We start from the raw sequence: 20,005 nt of genomic DNA, 5'->3' as shown, positions 1-20,005 counted from the left end.
TTATGGCTGATTATGTTCATCATCTAGGTAATTTTTTCTAAATTAGTTGGATAGCGATATCTTACTGTCTCAGTATTTCTTCAGATTTCCTTGAAAGAACGTGGCAGCCTACACTGAAACCTTCATAAGCCTTTGCTGCCACTTCGTCTTAGTGGATGGTACAAATGGGTTGCATAGCTGTAATTATTTATTGGCTATGTCATAATTAATTTCTCAGTTTCTTTCTGTGTACCACAGCATGTGAGGAACTTGGGAAATTTATGATGCATACACAGCACTGTATTATTCCAAACAACTAATTTCCTGTGGTAAGAAATAAATCACAAATTCCTGATTATTTTGCAGCAAGATCAATGCAGAGCCCCAGAAAGAGAAGCATGTCTGGTAGAGCAGAAACTGCTTATTCCTTATACTATTCTAGGTTGATTTTATTATACAGAAATAATACATGCTGGTGTTTTATATGGCCTGGCAAACTATAATTTTCTTCATGAAACTTTCAGTGGCTTACAGTGCTAGGGAAGACAGTATATAGGGCTCCTGAACTCTAAAGAGGTAATCTTCCCCTAGCTTTGTAGGAAATAGTATTTGCTTAGTTTATGTAAAGATTCAAATGGACCATTGCTCTTTCTAAAATGGTACATAAAGCAACATGTGTTTTATATATCATCATATATCATATAATATCATACAGCATTATATATCATATCATATGATGATGATATATTCATGCCCTAGCAGAAAAGAATCCCACTTCAAGCTCAGACATGTGAATTTGAAGCTACTTCTCTCCAAGGTGAAATTCTGCATTTCTTGTTTTCTCACATATGGATAGAAGATACTTGAAGAGAATATATTTGCCTTGTCAACACATGCAAGACGTTTTAGGCTTTTTTTCTTTTTGAAACCTGAAAGTGCCTGCTGACCTTTCCAAGGCAGCCTGTTCTTTGATTCATATGGGTCAGCTTCATTTCACAGAGTTGCATGTTTTTCTCTTAATCTACCTGTTGTTTTCCCCCCATGTTTGGAATTTCTTTTTATTGTGATCTCAAGCATCTTCCTGCTTTGGCAAGAGGAGCAAAATTATTACTGTTCTTTGACAGTGCTGGGATTTTGAAAGATAACATACAATTTCTCTTGTGATAAAATGCTTCATGAATTTTAGTCTCATGGACCATTTTTTTTTTTAATGAAGACTACTGAAAGAAACAAACCACTTACTTTTTTAAAGTTTTCATAAACCTTTGTGTGTGATCAGCTTTCCTCTGTGGGTCTCTCTAGGCAGAACTTAGAGCTGTCCTTCTCTACAGGCCAGTGTTATGAAATACCATCATGTTTTGTGGCACTTGGGTTTCTCTCATCCGCCAGGAAAAAATGCAGTCCTGTGTTGTGCTGCTGTCAGGGGTGGTTGTACTTTAATGTTAGAGTGGGCAGTTCAGCCTAGCAGTTAAATATTGTTTTGATCTTCCAGAAGATCTTCAGACCTTCATTTATAGAATGGCTGGTGACATAAAGCTGCTTGGAGGAAAAAAACAAACGTAAAGCACAGAAATCACTAGTGGAGAGGAGTGCAAGTGCTTGGCTAGCATAGAGCTAGAGAGACTTGAAAATCTGGGATTTTTCAGTTAAAAGCTTCCTGCTTTTGTAGTTCAGCTTGACTTAGCTCTAGTTTTATTGTCAAGAAAGGTTGATCAGTTTTGTGATTCAGGTAATGACTAAAGTTTACCTGAATTGCTGTCTGAGATCCTTCTTGCTAACTGCCTGCCTCCTGATAGCTGTTCTAAAACATAGAAAGGAATGGGGTTTGGTTGTTTTTTTTTTTTATGCTTGTAAGTCTAAAAAGTGTAGAGAAAGGCTATAAAAGCTTATGCCAATTGCAGTTGATTGTAAAACCTACTGGTTTCAGTGACATGAAGTGCAGGTTATTCCAATACCAATGTGAACTAATATAGCAGAAATCCTGTGTGTTCTGATAACATATTTCAACTAATTTGTCATTTTCTGCTTTTTTACCTCAGTCTTTGACTGCATCCAGTAAAATCCTCGAGAGTATGCTTGATACAAACTTGCATATAATGGTAACTGTAAAGCACATTTTTATTCCAAAATAACTGTGATTAGTTATCTTGATGTCACTCCCAAACTGTTGCTTGCTATCTGGGTGCTCTAACCAAGCGATTCTGAGAAAATAAATTGATTTTAAACATTGCTATGGTTTCAATTTCTAGTGTTTCACAGTTGCTATGGCATGCCACAAAACTTGTTTTACTCTTGTGAATCCCTGCATCTCTATAAACTATTGAGGCACAAAGGTGAAACAAGTCAGTAAAAGTAATTTCAGCCTTTTTCAGTAGAATTCACACTTTCCAAATGAGTGGGTGCCATCTGCTCTGTTAAAGCACATTTTTGAAGGGCATTCCACAGTGCCCTCTGGAAAGATGCTGAAGAGTAGAAAAAATGTAGTCCGTTCATAGAATCATTAAGGTTTAAAAAGATCTCCAAGATCATCAAGTTCAACTTTTGGTGAAATATCACCATGCCTACTAAACCTTTCCACAGAGTGCCACCATGTCTACTTATTTATTCAGTACTTCCAAGGATGGTGACTTCACCACTTTCCTGGGGAGCCTGTTTCAGGACTATGCTGAACAGTCTCTCTATTCACTAGAAGTCATTACACATCTTCCCATGAACAAATATTGGTTTTAATTATCTGAGTTGTTTTACTTTTTTGTGAGAATTTGGTTCTCAGAGAAATTGGTCTTGACATAAGTCTCTAGCAAGTTCTTTTTTTTCCCTGCTGAAAATATAAAATTATAAAAATGTTTATGGGAATTTGTCTGACGTGTCTGTGGCAAAGGCTGAAGATAAAATCTAACTCCATCACAAATGCTTTCTGGCCCTCTATATATTTTGTAGGAATTTTTGTTAATAGGAAGGAAAAGTACTTTTAAATTTGGAATCCTCTAAGAAGGTACTTGAAATATTTTGGTTGATTCACCGGTGAGTAAACTATCATCACAGAGAAATGCAAGCCTCAGCTATATGTTAACATTTCTTGCTGCTTTTTCCATCAAGTTTAACTTGCTTTGCTTTTTATGTTTCCTTGAGACTATTTCACTGAAATGGCAGTACATCTCATGGTTCATGATAGTGTAGCTGGACTTTGTAGCTGCCGCAGAATAAATTTTGGTAATCCTCAGGGAGGATTCCCTTGCCCTCGTTATTATTTAATATCTGCCTTTGAAACGGGACTGTGACTACAATCATCATTGCTTGCATATCAGGCAAGTTGATAAACTAGACAAGGAAGATAGTAGTGACTTGAAAGACAAGTGGTGTCTGGTTTCTTAGATCAGACTGATTTCAGGAAAAAAAGATTCTAAGCAGAAGTTGCTGTCTAAAAATGGTGCCTTTTATAGTGTGCTGATATATTTGTGGGCAATCTTTTATGTACATAATTGGGTAGCTTGTGAAGGCTGTTATACTTTAAAATGGACAATACTGCAAGAAAAAATATGCAAGAGTTCTAGTTTCTTGCCATACAAAATAGCCTTTTAAAGCTTCAGCATCAATATTTGCAAGATATCAAAACAGAATAACCTAAATGGAAAATGCTTATTCTGTACAGTATTATTGAAATAAACCCCAAACCCAAACAACCCATGCCACAAATTTGCTAACATGATACCCTTTGGGTAGGAAAGGTGATACAGGGTGTACAATTGATGTGTGTCAGAGCTTTAGTTTTGCATTTATGTATTTTATAGTGGAGCTGGAGGGAGGGAAGAGGATGCTTCTTGGTGATGTGATAATTTTAAACGAGCACGTGTCTGATAGTTTTAGTGTGGCACAGTCCAGACTTGCAGTTCTGTGGATAATTTAAGTCAGGGTGGGTCTGACTGTTCTCTGAATCACTTGATTCTTACAGTGAATAACATGAACATAGCAAGGGATAGCTGGGTTTTTTGTGATAGGGTTTTTTTCCCCTCTCCACCAATATGGATATTTCTTCAATATGAGTTCTAAAGACAGCGTGAAGGTTAAATTGACCTCTGTGGATATGCATGCACCAAATTGTTTTCACTGATTAGATTTTGAATAATGTTTTTCAGTTAAACCAGTAAAACTAAGTTTAGATCAGCCCTTGTTAATGAAAGGTTGTTTTACTGCTAGAATAAAAGACTTGAAGAAGGAAACTTATGCACTAAAACCCTGTTGCATTTCTTTATCCTTCATCCCCTACAAAAAATAAGAAAAAGAGAGTGTCTCTATGTTGTGTTGTGGTTCAGTGGTTTTTCCTCAACTTATTATTTCTTTATTTGTATGGGAACGTGTTCCTGGTTATGCTCTTCAATGCTTACCTAAAAATAAAAATCAAAATTAGAACCTAAGAATTTTTTCAGGCTTTAAATTTAGAATGCGTAAGAGTCATGGGCTTAGGCACAATTCGGTACAATCTCCTCAAACTTCCTGAAAATGCACTAACAAAAATAGATTAAATACAGAAAAAAATAGTTTTGCTGAAATTAAATTGCTTAATTTTCTCCACAGTGAAATTTTCGCCACATACTGAAAAAAACCCCAGAAAAGTGAATAGTCATGGGCTGTTCTGACTGCTGAACTCTTTTTTATACCACTACAGTATGTGTGTCTCTGTGTTCAGATAATGGCTTAAAATGTGTGTGTTGGAAGGGCTTTATGTATATTCAGAAGGTGACCTGTCAAAAAAGTACTTTGATATCCATACTCTTAATTTGGATAAGAAAATCAACATTTTTACTCTAATTGCTAAAATTTCAAGCCTTTAAATATCTATCCTTTTACTGTCGTGAGTGGCAAAAATTATTTATGTTTAATTTTTTCAGTGGGAAGTGGGGAAGAGAAATAATGTGGTGCCATATTGTACTGCAGAACAGTAAATCCAATAAGGCCTGCTGGGCCCACTTTTATAATCTAAAATAGATTTGAAAAGGGCGGTAGGGGTTCCAGCTATGAATTCTAACCATGCTTCAGAAGCTGACATTACATACATATATAAAATAAACAAATTGTGAATTATTGCTAGGCAGTTGTTTGGCACAGAAGAATGTTTTAAAGAACAACTTCAGATGTATATTTGAAAGAATATTTATGAGGTAAAAGCAAAGTATCTTGTATTTTCAGAAGAACACAATTAGAAATTTTGTGTTGTAGGGTGTAGTTGGGAGTGAAGCTAGCTTATAAAATAGCTGTGGGTATAGCAGGAAGCATTTCCAATGTAGGAATGAAAGTATCTTTTCCCAGACCTATGGTACATGCTGTGGTGAAGAAACTCAGGGAGCAGAGGCAAAGACAGGAGCTGTTCTTCTCCTTATGTTTTTATCAGCTTCCTCTGAAGAGGACACTGATGGTGTCCAATTGTTCAGCATATGAAGGTATTAATTACTTCTTTAGTTTCCCTCCATTATGTTTTTTTTTAATCTCTGCATGAATAATCAAATAATACAATACCAGGCAGTTGGAATTAATTAGGGTTTCAAATGTCACATAGTCCATCTTTTAGTGTTTGTTATGTCAGCTAAATCTTAAACTGAGGGGAGTGAGGTGCATTTAGGGTTAATATTAAGGCCATATTCTTTTCCCATAGGAGGATATACATAGAAATGGAAAGTCTTATACAATGGAGAAGGAGATCAAAACCTTTACAGTTGGCTTTTAAAATATTTATAGGCCAAAAATTTTAAGGCCATCTCGACCTTCTTGTAACCAAAATGTTTTGAACTTCTAGTTACATTAAGATTTCAAAGCTCTCTTAGTCAATGAGAAAATCAATCGATGCAGCATGCTTCAGTGTAGTTAAAGCAATTCCTAATAGCATTCAGTATTATATCTAAGCATTGCCACCACTTCCTACTTTTGAATAACATTCTGCGTCTTTAGTTGCAAAATTATGAAGTCTAGAAGTGTGCAGCTGAGGGGCTGCTGGATCATAGCCAGTCACTGGCAGACAAAGTCAAACCACAGCAGATAAAGTCATTGGTGGAAATAAACAAGGCACAAGTTATTGCTTATTTTAAAAGATCAGTTTTTTGTAAAAGACATAGTGCAGTGCAGAAAAATCTTTAAAAGTTTGTGTGTCTTTATACTGTGGTATAAGACTATAACATTTGTGTTCTTACTGGTTTTCCTTGTGATTTTACTGTTTTGTTTTCTTTGGTATTTTTGTGTCTGTTTTTAGCAGTGACTGCAATAATCTAAGGGTATAGTTACAGTTGTCTCACTCATCCATCTTTCCACTCTGTTTATATCTAATTCAGGAAAGTCTCATCCAATAAAGTTTTACTAATAAAACACCATTTACAGACCTGTTACTTGTAGCTCCTGTTTGTTCTGGTACTAAACTGAAGTTGGCTGTACAATTACTTTCATAGTCCAAAATACAGAATTAATGTATTAACATATTTTAACATTAATAATATTTTAACATTACTAAATTAACATATTTTCCAGGAGTCCTGTACTAACTCTGTAGAGTGTTAATAGCTTTCACTAGTAATTATATAAGATAGAAAAATTATTTTATAACTATATGCTGTCTTCAGTGTTTGAATTTTGAGTTGAGCTCTTTTTATACAATTAGAAAATTATTATTGGCCGAAATAAACTAGATACAAAGTTCTAGTAGACTAATTTCCCTTTTGTGATGTTATGTTTTCCTTTAATTTGTTTAAAATATTACTTGATCCTAGGTGTTTCCATCAATCTGTATGTACAGACCCATGCTCCGAGCCCGCTAGCACCTCAGTGTCCTATATGTCACTTAGCTAGTTGTTGCTTTCTGAAAACACCTGAGTTATTAGATTTTCCTTACAGATTCACCTAAGAACAATTTTTCTTAAGAGAAACCAAAAGCTGCAACTTGAAACTCAGAGGATGCACAGATTTCTCCTGCAGGTGTCCCTTGTATATACACTATAAAGTTTTGTGGTTTGGGGTTTTTTTTTTTTTATTTTTTTGTGAGGTGGCATGAGTAAAACTTTACTACCTGCTGGATTTGAAGGTAAATTCCACTTTAACAACTGAGAAAGATGAACTTGAATATACAACATGTCAGACATAATTGTCACCAGAATTCTACCAGAATGGCAAATAGTTCCCTAGAGTCTGTAATTAAACATTTAGATGGATGTGTTTTCATGTACTTAAGGTTATTACTTTCTTAAGACGTCTCTGCTATTAAGTGATATTTTCTAACTTTTACTTTATCCTGTCAATACAGACAATGTATGTGTGTGTATATGTATATATAGTAGTCTGCAGGAAGGTATGACAAGCTCTACTTCCCTGCTTTCTGACCACCACCTGCCTCACAGCCTGTAAGTAGTCTGCAGGATTTACTTGGCTGCCGAATGTTTTGGGGATGTGAAGCTGTTTGTACTCAAGCAAGTAGGCTCTTGGCTGTGTTTTCAGTCTTGTTGTCTATATAAGTAACATATAGTCTTGAAAGCATCCTCAGGGTGTCTCATTAATATCCACTGTAAAAATACCCTAGGGTATTTTCCTATTGCTATTCAAGAAAAAAGCACTAAATTAATACTGTTTAAAAATGACTGAGGAAAAACAATGATGAACCTCCATGTTCAATGTTGCCAGTCCATCACTGACTATGTATTTTATGTGAGAGATGTCTGGTCAATGGCTTCCTGCATGCACAGTTGGGAATTTTCGTTTTCCTTTAAAATATGTTGTCTACTTCAAATGCTGATGGTAATTTTCAGCATATGGGGACCATTAGCAATATTGAAGCTGAATATAAGGCTTAACTCGTTAAATCACTTTAGAATGTCACATCTGTTTTTTTACCCTAGTGTTAACACCTGGATCAGTTTAACACCAGCACAGAAGTTTAGGACATATATAATTTTGAAAACATCTGGAACTTTTTTGTGTGTGAATGCATGTATATGTGCACGTGTGAATGTATCTCTGGCATTTTTAGGTTTGATGAATAAAAGCTCAGTGAGTTGTGCTCAAGGTGTGTACTGACCTGTGGCAAATATGTGATTTATGGCAGGAGGCAGAAGCATTGCTTCAAGGATTAGAAATGATGATTTTGTCTTGACAATTTTTTTCTTTCTTCAGCTGTTTCTGAAGAACTGATAACTGAATCTAATTCTTACCTTCCCCCTGCCCCCAGCATGTCCATTTGTTGTGTACTGAGTGAGATAGCCCATTCTCCTGGGATGTGTGAAATGGGCAGGCATTGCAAATTGAAGAAAGCAAGTTCCCTGCCTGAGTGTGCAACCCTGTTCAGAGGCTGCTTGGAAGTAAAATGCCAGTTGTGTTGGAATTTTGAGAAAAGACTTTCTGAGGTGACCTGGGGCCTTTTAGCGAGAGCAGAGTTTGCAGCTCTGGGGAAGAATGATGAGTTGCTTCTCTTATGCCCATTAGCGAAATTGGACTAATTTGTAGGACATAACCTCAAGGTAAACTGTAAGTGAAGCTGGAAGCAAGGCTAATACAGCATTTTGTAATTTCCTTTATCCCAGAGTCTCTTCCAGAGCCAGCACTTAATTTAATTTTCTATCTGCAGAGAGTGAGGGTGGCTGCTAGCACAGGAGGCTTTACTGGAGACAAGCTGGCACTGCTACCAGAGTGTGAGGAGGTGTTGGTTTCAGAATTTCTGCTGGAACTGGAGACCAAGTAGGGTAAATGGCTTGGTGATTCAGTAACTAGAGAAAAAAACAGAGCCTTGCCACTGCCAGGAGCCAGAGCAGCCCAAGCCCTGGGCATTGGGCACTTCCTTGGGGACAAGGCCAGGCTGGGATAGAGGTTCAGCTCAGCAAGACAGACCCATGTCAGGGTAGGGCCTGGGGAGCTGGAGACTGACCCTGCTGAGGTGTCCCTGGGGCAGAGGCTGATTCCCCTGGGAGACTCACATGGGGTCCTGGGCCCTGGGCAGCATCGGGGAAGGCTTTGGAGACGTGACAGGAGGTCCTGGGAATGTGGACAGGGTGTGGGAACCTTGGGAAGGGGGTCAGGCTGTCAAGGCTCATTAATGCCCTTGGAACCATATGGAAACCATACAGAAACAAATTCTAACTTTATTTAAAACTTTGATCTATAGAGAATACAGCATTTGATGTGACTAAACACTGAGTAAAGTGGAACTATCAACTTCTGTATTCTTCATGCAGACGGGCAGGTACTAGAATGCATTCACATTCTAGTAAGAATGTAATGTAATGCAAGAAACTAGGAGTATTCTAGAACTGCTTGCTGAAATCTGTACCCAAATACAGTTTGATCAATACTGTATCTTCAAGGCTTCCTTTTGATTTTTTTGTTGTGTGCAGGACTTCTTTCATTGTATGTTTCTTTGTTTTAATTTTTAATATGGACAGGTCTAAACGGGAAAGGGTCAAGGATGCATGAAATTTGTCGCTAAAACTGTGAATAAGACTTGACTGAATTAATGCCTTTGGAATGTACACTAGGTTTCTTTATGATAAAAACAGTTTACTTTTGGTGGGGATGAGTTCGATATGAGTGTCTGCTGCATGAAAACTATCACCTTAGAGAGAAGGCAAAATAAATACTAAAAGCTACCATTTCCTGGAAACAACCTGGGAACTGTCTGGGCTCTTTGTGGAAGAATGCTTTGCCTCCGCGGCGGGTGGTTGTGCTGGCAATGTTGTTGCCACTTACTTTTTTATTGTTTCCCCAAGGAAAAACACTTTTGCAGTTCAGGGTTTGAACTCTAAATCCTGACATCTGATAGCCATTCTTAGCCTTTGGGAGCCTGTCGTCTAATATATTATGTTTTTCTCAAAGAAAGGACTCTGTCTTGCCTGACACCTGCTTTATTTTTGCCAAATTCCTAGTTTTCTGATAGTGGTTCTGAGAGTTATACTACAAATGGAAATCACAAGCAGAGGAATTAGGTTTCAAGAAAGGATAAATAATGTGGAAACAACAATCTTGTTTTCCTCCAGTGTTCTTTTGTGACTCTCCTAAAATGAGAAAAATGTGTGTGGGGTTGGGAAAACAAATACAGGCAACCTGATACACTGCATAAGCAGAAATCAAAATGAAAATTTTAAAATATTCTAAAAAGCATCATCATATCTTTAAAGGATTTAAGCTGACCTCTCTGTGACCTCTATGGGCTCAGAGACAAAAGGACATGCTGAGAGGAAGCGTGTCTGAAAGCATTACAGCAGGATGCTCTGGACAATGGAAATGCTGAGCTGTGTGGTATTTGGCGTATTTGCATGGAGGTTCTGTGGTGCAGTATATCAGTTTTGAGCATTTTTCATCCCAGAACAAGACAACATTCCTGAAATGAATACCACAAAAAAAAAAGGGGGGGGGGGTAGAATTTGCTTACAGGTTCTAAGGAAATGGAAAATGTGACGGGATTATTGGAATATGAATTAGTCATGCATTTTAAATGTGGGCTTGAGTTTCACACCTTTTTCTTTCCCTTCCTTGTCTGAATTGAAAAATTATTAATTATAGGAGAGTATTTATTGGTAAGGCAGATAGGGGTTTTGAAGAGAGAATGAGATAAAAATCATCTCTCTTGTTTGGTTTTTTGAATAGAAGATTCTTGAGTTGGCTGGATTCTTAATTAGCCTAATAAAATAAATGAGTTAAGCTTGATAGTAACAACAGTGCATCTTTAAATAATTGCTTAAATACAAGTAACTAATTAAATTCTAGTCATCTCTTTGCACTAAGCAGGTCTCACACCTTCTCCCACTGCATAAATTTAAATGCAAATCTTTGGATTTGTACGAACACTACGGGAGACAGATTTTTACAGTAACGAATTAGACTTGGAGACTGCTAATGGCTGGCATGAGTTCTTGCCAGTGTGGTTGTAAGCATAAATGCTGAAAGCTGCAGCATTTTTTTTAAATCAAACTGACAGACTTGAGTTCATAAGCTAATACAATGTAAAAATATTTTTCCCTCTATTGGAAATACAAGAAATTTAAAAAGAAAGTGTATTTTTGTATGTGAAATATTCTGCTGTCTTCAGCAAGGTGTTGCAGAAAATGTTGTAAGTCAAAATACGCACAAGACAATTATACAAGGCCCGTCCAGATGCAGAAAATTGCTCACTCCTAACAACTTCTGTATTTATTGTTCACCTATGTTAGCAAAATCCATTCCAAAATCTAAATTAAAATTTCAGTATAAAATGACAGTTGGGTTATTTTTTTTGATATACTGGAAGATCCATTGTCTCAACAATAACATTTGCAAGATTTTTATATTCCTTTTACATTTTAATTATAACTCATCAAATCTTAACTGATTACTCCTGGGTTAGACTAAGAAGAATGTCACTGAAGGGTGTTTTAATTTAACAGAAACAGTGTAATGTCTGTTTCTAATGTTTTAAAAGCCAATTTATATGGAAATTTTGCTCTAGAAGGAAGTCAATACATACATAGTTTTTAACACCTCCTGTTAAAATTCAAAACTTGAATTGAAGCAGCACCAAAGCAATGTCATTTTTTTCATGTAGCAGTGTGATTGCATTTTCACAGCCTTTTCATTTGTAGCCATTTTCTAGTGTTAAAATGAAGTTTTTATTTGTCTTTTGTAGTCGAGCTATCAAGACAAACCAGGACCTTTTACCCGAGACCCCGTGGATCCATATCTTCTACAATGACTTTTGGGGGACCCTGCTTACTCACAGTGGGAGCCACAAGTCCTACAGACCTCTCTGCACACTTTCCTTCCGCATTAACCATGCTGTTGGGGGAATGGACCCATGGGGCTACCACCTTGTGAATGTCCTCCTACATGCTGCAGTCACTGGCCTTTTCACAAACTTCTCCAGGATTCTCTTTGGCGATGGGTACTGGACCTTGATAGCGGGCCTGCTGTTTGCATCTCATCCCATCCACACGGAAGCCGTAGCAGGGATTGTAGGGAGGGCAGATATTGGAGCCTGCCTCTTCTTTCTGCTTTCCCTCATGTGTTACGTGAAGCACTGCTCTACCAGAGGTTCCTCACCAAGTACTTGGGGCTGGATCTTGGGAGCAGGGCTGTGTGCGGGATGCAGCATGCTGTGGAAGGAGCAAGGAGTGACTGTTCTGGCCATTTCAGCCGTGTACGACATCTTTGTATTTCATCGACTGAAAATGCATCAGATCATTTCTGCTTTATACAAGGTGAGTCTACTTTGCAGTAAGCTATTTGTGAGGCACCATTCACTGTTAAACAGATGCTAAATGTCTTTTTGAGTGCGCAGTAATTCTTAGTAGTTTAGTCAACTCCCAGAAATAAGCTCAGATGTTTAATGCTGAAAGAACATTTCAAGAGCTTTAGTGTGGTCTTTTTACATTTTGTTTAAACAATGTGTTATTAGCCATTGCTATTACTCGATGCTGAGGATGGGTGTTTTCAATTACTTTCCTTACTTCCAGCAGCTCCCTTATTCTGTTTGCTGTCAAGCACTGGATATCTGAGTCAAGCACTGGATATCTGACTGCCTTTTGCAAAGAATTCATTCGTGCTCTTATCCTCTTGTATCTTGCAAACTCAGCTTAGTTTGGTCAGGCGTGCAAGTTCGGCAGCTGATACCATCAGCTTTGCTCCCTGAGGCAAAGATAAAACTCTTATTGTTCTAGTTTAACAGAGATGCATAGGACTTGGTGCATGCCTTTGACATGTATTTTTTTCTTCACCTAGTATTATTGCCTTAAAAAAATAAGTATTTCCAATTTTTTAACTTCTTCCCCAGAACAAACAAGTAAAATAAGCAAACAAAAAAACTCACCAAATCCCCTAGCTTCCCACTCAAAAAACTGTGTGTATTTTAGTGGTACCCAGAAACTCCAGTTGAAATCAAGAGTCCTTTACAGCATTTGCTGTACAAATGAGTAAGCTGAGTATACATAATTTTCTTTTCAGTAAAATTACCATCTTTCAGAAAAGTACTGTCTTAACAAAAGGACAACAGCATTCCATTTGGACATGAGTTGTCAAATTTTTCAGTGATATGTAGATTACAAAAATGTGTTTTGTTTCATTGCTTTGCTTATCTCAAACACCTTGATTTGAAAATTTTGTTTTCTTTTCCAAATGAATTGAAAAGAAATTGTAGTTTTTGATAAAGCAGTGATAATTTCTGTTTGTACAGACTACATAGGTGTAAGGAAAGTAGTAAAACACCTAGTCACTTGTAGTTACCTCTTAAACTGCTCTAAGGTGTTAACTTAGTTATTGTGCTATTTTCTGAAAAAATGGAAAAGAATAATTTTGTATATATATATATACACACACAAATTTGGAATTTTTTACTCATGTATAATGACATATGTAAGACCTCTGAATGTCAGTAGCCAAATACTGTATGGTACATTGTGCATCTAACATTGAGCAGAAACAAAGAGGAAACTGATTAAGTTGTTCCATTTATTTTTTCCTTAAAGTACATTTGCAGCAGCAGGCTTTATACTGAAAAGCACAAAGATGAGACTTTTTCAAATGCTTCAAGGAGTTCAGTTAACAACTCAAGTGTTACCCTGTCCTATGGAATTAAACAGTCATCAAAACATTCATATGACAGAAAATTCTGAACATCTATAAAGTTTTTATTGTTAAACACTCATTGCTCAAATCCAAAATCTTTGCAGATGTTTCTGATGGACTTTTAATTGAGAAAAGCTTGTTCTCACGTTTTTCCTCCTTTTCCATACCAAGGCCAGAGTAAAATTGGTCCAGAAGAGACCTGAATGATGCAAGTGAAGCTTCCACATCCTAACTCTGAATGATGCAGGTGAAATCCAAGCTTCCACATCCTAACTTTTTGAACACAAGGTCTCTCTTCCTAGGTGTGGAACCCTAAATTTGGACCCCTGGCTTTTGGGGTTTTTTTGCACCCAGTATCAGAGTTGCCTTGGACAGAAAGCTGTTGTCTTTAAGAATTTATTTTTTCATCTGTAATTCTAGAAATAGTAATTTTGAATTTTGTAGATTACAGCCTTTATGTAGATTTGATTTTTGCTGGAGAAAGTTTTATGGGGAAAGACTACATTGAATGAAAATATGAGTATTTCACTTATTACTAGGCTGCATGTTTCTTGCACACATGTTCAGGCTGTGTGCTGCTCAGCCTGAAAAAATTAGAAAGAATTGTGTCCACGTGCCTGTTCTGGAATTTGTTCTTCATGTTTCCCTAGTGTAATATTGGGAGAGGGCAACTTCAGGAGAAAGGGAAAAAAAAAGTCAGTCAAGGAAAAAGTTGTAGTCTTTTGCAGTGTGATGGAGGGCAAAAGTGTAAAATGGAGCCAAGGAAGAAAAGAAAATAATTTAAAAGTTGGTTAGCTCAAGCCTGTACTACCTAAGTGATCAGTAACTGAATGCTTTGTAATGGAGCGGTAGAAAAGTTCCTGTCCCTTTCAGTCTGCCTAACCTTTAGCTCAGCCCTGTCCAGCTGAGCTGATACAGCTGTTTCCTAGGCCGTGCTGCAAACTGAACTGAGAGGGAATGCACGTAAAAAAAAAAACAACCTTTAAGCACCACACCCCTCACCCCAAATATCCCAGATACTTCTTCTAGGAGTTACTTTAAAGCTGAATCAGTTCAGTTATATTCAGTCCTTGTCATTGCCCTACAAATAGCTGTACTGACTGGCAGTGAGAGGATAGATGCAGCATGGGCACAGAACCAAGGCATGGAGAGAGACAGATTTGGAGGAGTGGCTGGTTAAGGACCTGGGATTGTGTGATACCAGACTGTGGCTTTCAACTTTGAAAATTATGACATTTTCTAGAATGTACCACTGGGGAAACTGAGACACAATATATATATATTATGTTTAAGGAATAGTGAAACTACTGACCATCTTCACGATGCTCAGTAAAGTATGAACTGGTACAAGCAACTTGAAGAATGCTCCAGCAGATGGTAGGATATGGTGTATTGTGTGACCAGCCCATTTTTTTCCATTGTGTTCTCATCTTGGAGCCAAATATCCAATGGTAAAAAATGATGACTACTACACAATCCAGTTATCATGTGCATCCTGATTTATCACATTGAGAACATGAAAACATCCCAGTGTGATTTGAGTAGACTGGCAGGCTTCTAAACAAGGTAGCTGCAAAGCTGGACCACTAGCTGAGCAGATTAATGCTAACCCTTATTTAGAAGCTATTCTTGAGGCATCTTAAAAATTTATATTGTAGACACTTATTAAACGATCCAGCTCTTTTCTCTGTCATCTGTTTATTGGTTATTTCAGTAGTACTTGGCTGCTGATTTTTTTTCTGCTGCCAGGTCTTGTATTCCTGTCTGCCTGTGATGCTCTCACTCGGGCTGGAAAAGTTGTCAGTCTGGACTGCATTTCATTTGGTTAGCTCTATTTTATTCTGATTGACTGACAAGAACGTATTCACTGTCTTGGAGTCAGAAGATTTTGATGGAATTGTATTTATTGTAATCATAAATGAGTTGTCTGAAATTAGAGTAATTGAGAGTTGTTCTACTGGGGTGAAGCATTCATTGTGGAAGTAAGTTAAACTTCTGTTTCATTTTTCAGGATTCTAGACCTTGAGTAATTTCCAGTGTAAGTTGCACAGCAGGTATGCAGATTGATTGAGTTGTCAGGTGTGATAGGTATCAGAGATTGTACCTGTCAGCAGCTGGAGTTGTGCAAGTTAAACCACAGGACTGGGAGGGGGAGCTTAAATATGGGAGAGAACTGTGATCAAGTTTGTTATTACAGAAAATGTGCAAATACAGAGGCTTAATTGTTTTGTACTTATAATATTCAGCTTGAGTGCAGAAGCATTAATCAACAGTCTTCTGTGCCATTAATAGTACAAAGCTAATACAAACCCTGTTGTGCTGCTCTTTTTTCATCTTGTGGGATTTTTAGGTTTTCTTTTGTTTGCTTGGTTGTTTTGTTGCTTTTTTAAAGCGTGAGTGGATCCGAATAACATTAGCAGTTAAAAAGATGGGCAAATGCATTAAAAGCTCATTTTTAATATAATGGTAATGATAAAGTATTTATTGCTCTGTGGCTGATGTATGCAAACTGCTGTACAGAAGTAACTAAACCAGATGTAACTTCTACTAATGTTGCACTGCTAAAATACAGTAACATTTTACCAGATCGACATATTGTTAGTACAGGGAATTTGTTATACCAAAATAAGGGAATGTATCTTTTCCCATCACATGTTTGATTAAAATCTCCCTCCAGGAGGTCTGTCTCACATGTGGAATTAGTTATTGGTGTCTGTAGCTTAACATGAACCACAAATTGGATTGAAGGATGCATTATCTAGCCTCCTATGCTATTATAACAGTATTGGTTTTGTAAAAGGCAATTTTATTGGAGGCCTATATTTTATTTAAGGTAATGATGTAAACCTGGGGCCTCCATGGATGACGTGGTCAACCACCAAACCATATTTTATAAAACTATGCTTTCTTTTATGGTCTTGGAATGGTCTTAGTTGTGGGTGATATGCTGCTGGGCATTAGGTAAAGCTACTGATTTTTGAGAACACTCTAAACTTCAAGTAGGCCACTTTCTGCATTCTTTAGTCTTTGAAGTTGCTACTTTTAGAACTATTGTGCTTTGAAAAGCAATATCAAAACAAAATGCTGCTCTTGATTTAAATTTGCAGTTTTATTCTTTTCTTCTGAGGAGCTCTGAAGCCTTCGTAATGTAGTAGTCAGTGTTGCTTATTGCTCATCTCTTCTCCATTTGCAAGTTATGCTGTTTTGCAGTAATGTTTCATTGTTATTTAAAATCCGACTCAATGGTTTATTTTCCGCTCATTTTCCACCATCTAAGGAATTTATTATGCTGAACTTACCCAGAGGTCTTGATATTTTGGCACAACTGATTGGAAACCTATTATTTTGTAAGTTATTTCTCTTTTGGGTGAGCATAGTCCAGTCTTGTCTCCATGTCTTTGAAGTATAGTATTTACAGTTTTTAGACTGTTAGGGCAGTAGCTACTCCCTTGCAGGACAGACTTCATCCTTGGACTGAGATATTTAGTAAATATGCATTTCATAGAGGCTGCTTTTATTCCAGTAAAAAATAATAAATAGCTTACAGCTTCAAAACATGACTTGACCTTTCACGGGGTTCATTTTGCCTAACAAGAGTCACATATTCAAGTGCACTGAGCTGTCACATATTGCATTTGTGGGCTGGGTAACCCTTAGCATTTCAAGAACTCTGAAGAGATTGGGGGCTCCATTGCCAGCTGGGGCCCTGTTTATCCCTAGCATCTCTCATTCTGCAGTAGTCAGCTGGGGGTTAATTTTCCTGTCAGCTTTAGGCCTGTACAAAATGTTGAAAACGGTGAGACGAATGTGCCTGTGCATACATTGCTCATATTTGGGGATGAGCCAGCCTGATGCTTTTCTCTTCACTCTGCTGGATGGCAACAGCATGAGGCCTGTGTGGTCTTGAACATCACTCCTCCCACCAGATATTTCCTAGAAAAAATAAGCTTTTTCCAGTTTACTTCTCCCTTGATAATTTCAAGTAGCTAATACTGCTGTTTCCTGTAGTTCCCACAGCTCCTTGCTGCTTTTCTATTTGATCCTGAAATAAGAAAAGCAAGATTGGTCTCCACTGTCTTTTCAGAGATATTGATCTCCTGCAGGTCCCTGTGATGTCAGTGGAGCGGTACTGAATTGGACATCAATATGTATAAATAGCTGTTGTTTCCTGAAAATATTTTCACGGGGTGATTTAAACCACTGGAACGGATCACACATGACAGAAATACAGCATCTTAGGGCAAATTTATCAGAATTGTATCTTGTGAAAAATGAAAAATCATAAGATGTCTTGCTGAAGTCGCTGACACTGGCATAATACAGTTATATTTTAATATTAAATCTTTAATATCTTCATTGGAATCCCCATTACTTTTATCTATCCACTTGAAATCTACAGTAATATTTAGGAGCCTGTATTTGAGAATGCTTCTCTAGAAGAATGAAAGAGGCAAAGTCTTCTTTAATAAATAAGTAAATAAAAAATGAGAGATGGCTTTTATATTTACAGGAACTGTGGAGAACCTTCAATTTACCAGAGAGGTTAGTTTGCCAGAGAAAGTTTGTTACTATCTTCAGTGCTGCATGAGATTATATTGCATGGTAGCATACAAAGTATGCTGTGCTGCTCCATTCTTCCCTGTTGTGGTTTAACCTCAGCCCCACACAGCTGCTTGCTCGCTCCCTCCCCTTAGGCTGGAGAAAGGGAAAACTCAGAGACTGAGATAAAGGTAGTTTGACAGGTAAACGAAAGCTGTGTGTGCAAACAAAGCAAGGAATCCATTCACTGGTTCCCATGGACAGGAAGGTGGTCAGCCACATCCAGGAGGGCAGGGCTCTGTCATGCACTGGCCTTGGGAAGACAGACACCATCACTCAGAATATCTGCCCCTTCCTGCTTCTTCCCATAGCTTTAAGTGCAGAGCATGGTGCCTTATGTCTGACACATCCCAGTGGTCAGCTGTCCTGGCTGTGCCCCCCTCACAGCTCCTCGCTGGTGGGGCAGTGTGAGGGGTGGAAAGAGCCTTGATGCTGTGTGAGCACTGCTCAGCAATAGCTAAAACATCCCTGTGACATCAACACTGTTTCCAGCACAAACCCAAAATAAGGCCCATTCTAACTACTATGAAGAAAATTAACTCTATCCCAGACAAAACCAGCACATTCTCCCTGGCTTAAAAAGGATCTCATTAAGAGGGACAAGGTAAGAAAGTTTCCACAGGCTTTGCATAGTTTTTGTTAGCACTTATTTTTCATTCTGAGGGTACATGCCAATTACTGACATCAAAAGCATGACTTTTTCATGGTGGTTTTTAATTACAGGGTATTGGGGGGGCTCACTACTTTCGACTCTACAAAATCTTTGCAAATAATACAAATTGGAAAATGTTACTCTCCTAACTTTTAATGTTTTCATGATATTTAGGAATCAATTGAAAGCACCAAGCTTATCATATTGTCTAACAACTGAGTTTCAGAATATCAGGCATTATAATACATGTAGGTTTTTCTTCATCTTAGTGACTAGTTAGCTCCTTAATTAAAGAAACTCTGTAAAGCTGTTTCCACAGAAGCTGAAAACATTCCTGTTTAAGACAGCAGTATTAAAGAACAGTTAAATTTCATGCTTTTTGTTATGGTTAGTCAGTGCTTAATACTTAAATGTATTTTATGCTCTGATAAGGGGACTTGGGTTTCTGCAAACTTTGAGGGATAAGAAATATATGTAGCTTTGGCCAATCTTCAGTTTTCCATTTGTTCACTAGCTAGAAAGCTGTGTTCCTTTCCCCTCTGGCTCTGCTTCTCCCATGGGTCAGTTGACCAGGTACTGGCCGCAGAATGGAAAAAACACCATACAGTGCTAAAGCTCAGTGGTGTTTTAATGAGTTAAACATTTCCTGGTGTAATTCCTTTTGTGCGGATTTGCCTCAGGAATTCTGCCTTTCTGCTTAAACCTGGTTTAGTGCCATGGTTAAAATGCATGCATTCATGGTTGTGTTTCTCAGGTATGGACTGTATTTGTTAAATGCCACACAGAAAGTTTATACCCATACCTGTGTGTTCAATCATAAGTACTTTAGATTGGCCTCTTAATGTCATGTTTAGACACCTAAATGTCCTGGTTTGATGAAGTGTGGAATGCTTGTAGCTCCTGGTGAACTTTACCTAATGAACCCATTGCACTTGGTCAATCGCAGGTAAATAGCAAGCGAAACCTCTTACTCCCAGAAGTCAGGGCATACAGTCATAGTGTCAAAAGAGGGAAAACCTGGAAGTATATCCTCAATCAGAATCAGATAGATTAGGGAGTAGGTGCAGCTTCTGGATGCTCTGAGTTCTGACTTCCAGTTTGTTACAGCCCCCTTGGGAAGGATAAGGCTGCTGAGAGTGAGAAGGTCAGGCTGCTGACTCTTTGAGCATCTTAACTGTGGTCATCTAAGTTTCAGCACTGTAGTCCTCTGACTGCATT

At 37.7% G+C, this 20,005-nt stretch overlaps 1 protein-coding gene across 1 annotated transcript in view; it reads left to right on the top strand.

Annotated features, from left to right (window-relative positions):
- TMTC2 (transmembrane O-mannosyltransferase targeting cadherins 2) overlaps positions 1-20,005 on the top strand; it is a 235,952-nt gene that overhangs the window by 88,478 nt on the left and 127,469 nt on the right. Inside the window, exon 2 of the mRNA XM_063154949.1 lies at positions 11,603-12,173. Coding sequence (XP_063011019.1) covers positions 11,603-12,173 — 571 coding nt within the window. The remainder of the gene's footprint in view (positions 1-11,602; positions 12,174-20,005) is intronic.

The sequence above is a fragment of the Melospiza melodia genome, chromosome 4 (assembly GCF_035770615.1).
Source record: "Melospiza melodia melodia isolate bMelMel2 chromosome 4, bMelMel2.pri, whole genome shotgun sequence".
NCBI classification, from domain to species: Eukaryota; Metazoa; Chordata; class Aves; order Passeriformes; family Passerellidae; genus Melospiza; species Melospiza melodia.
This window is presented reverse-complemented; position numbering and strand designations above follow the sequence as displayed.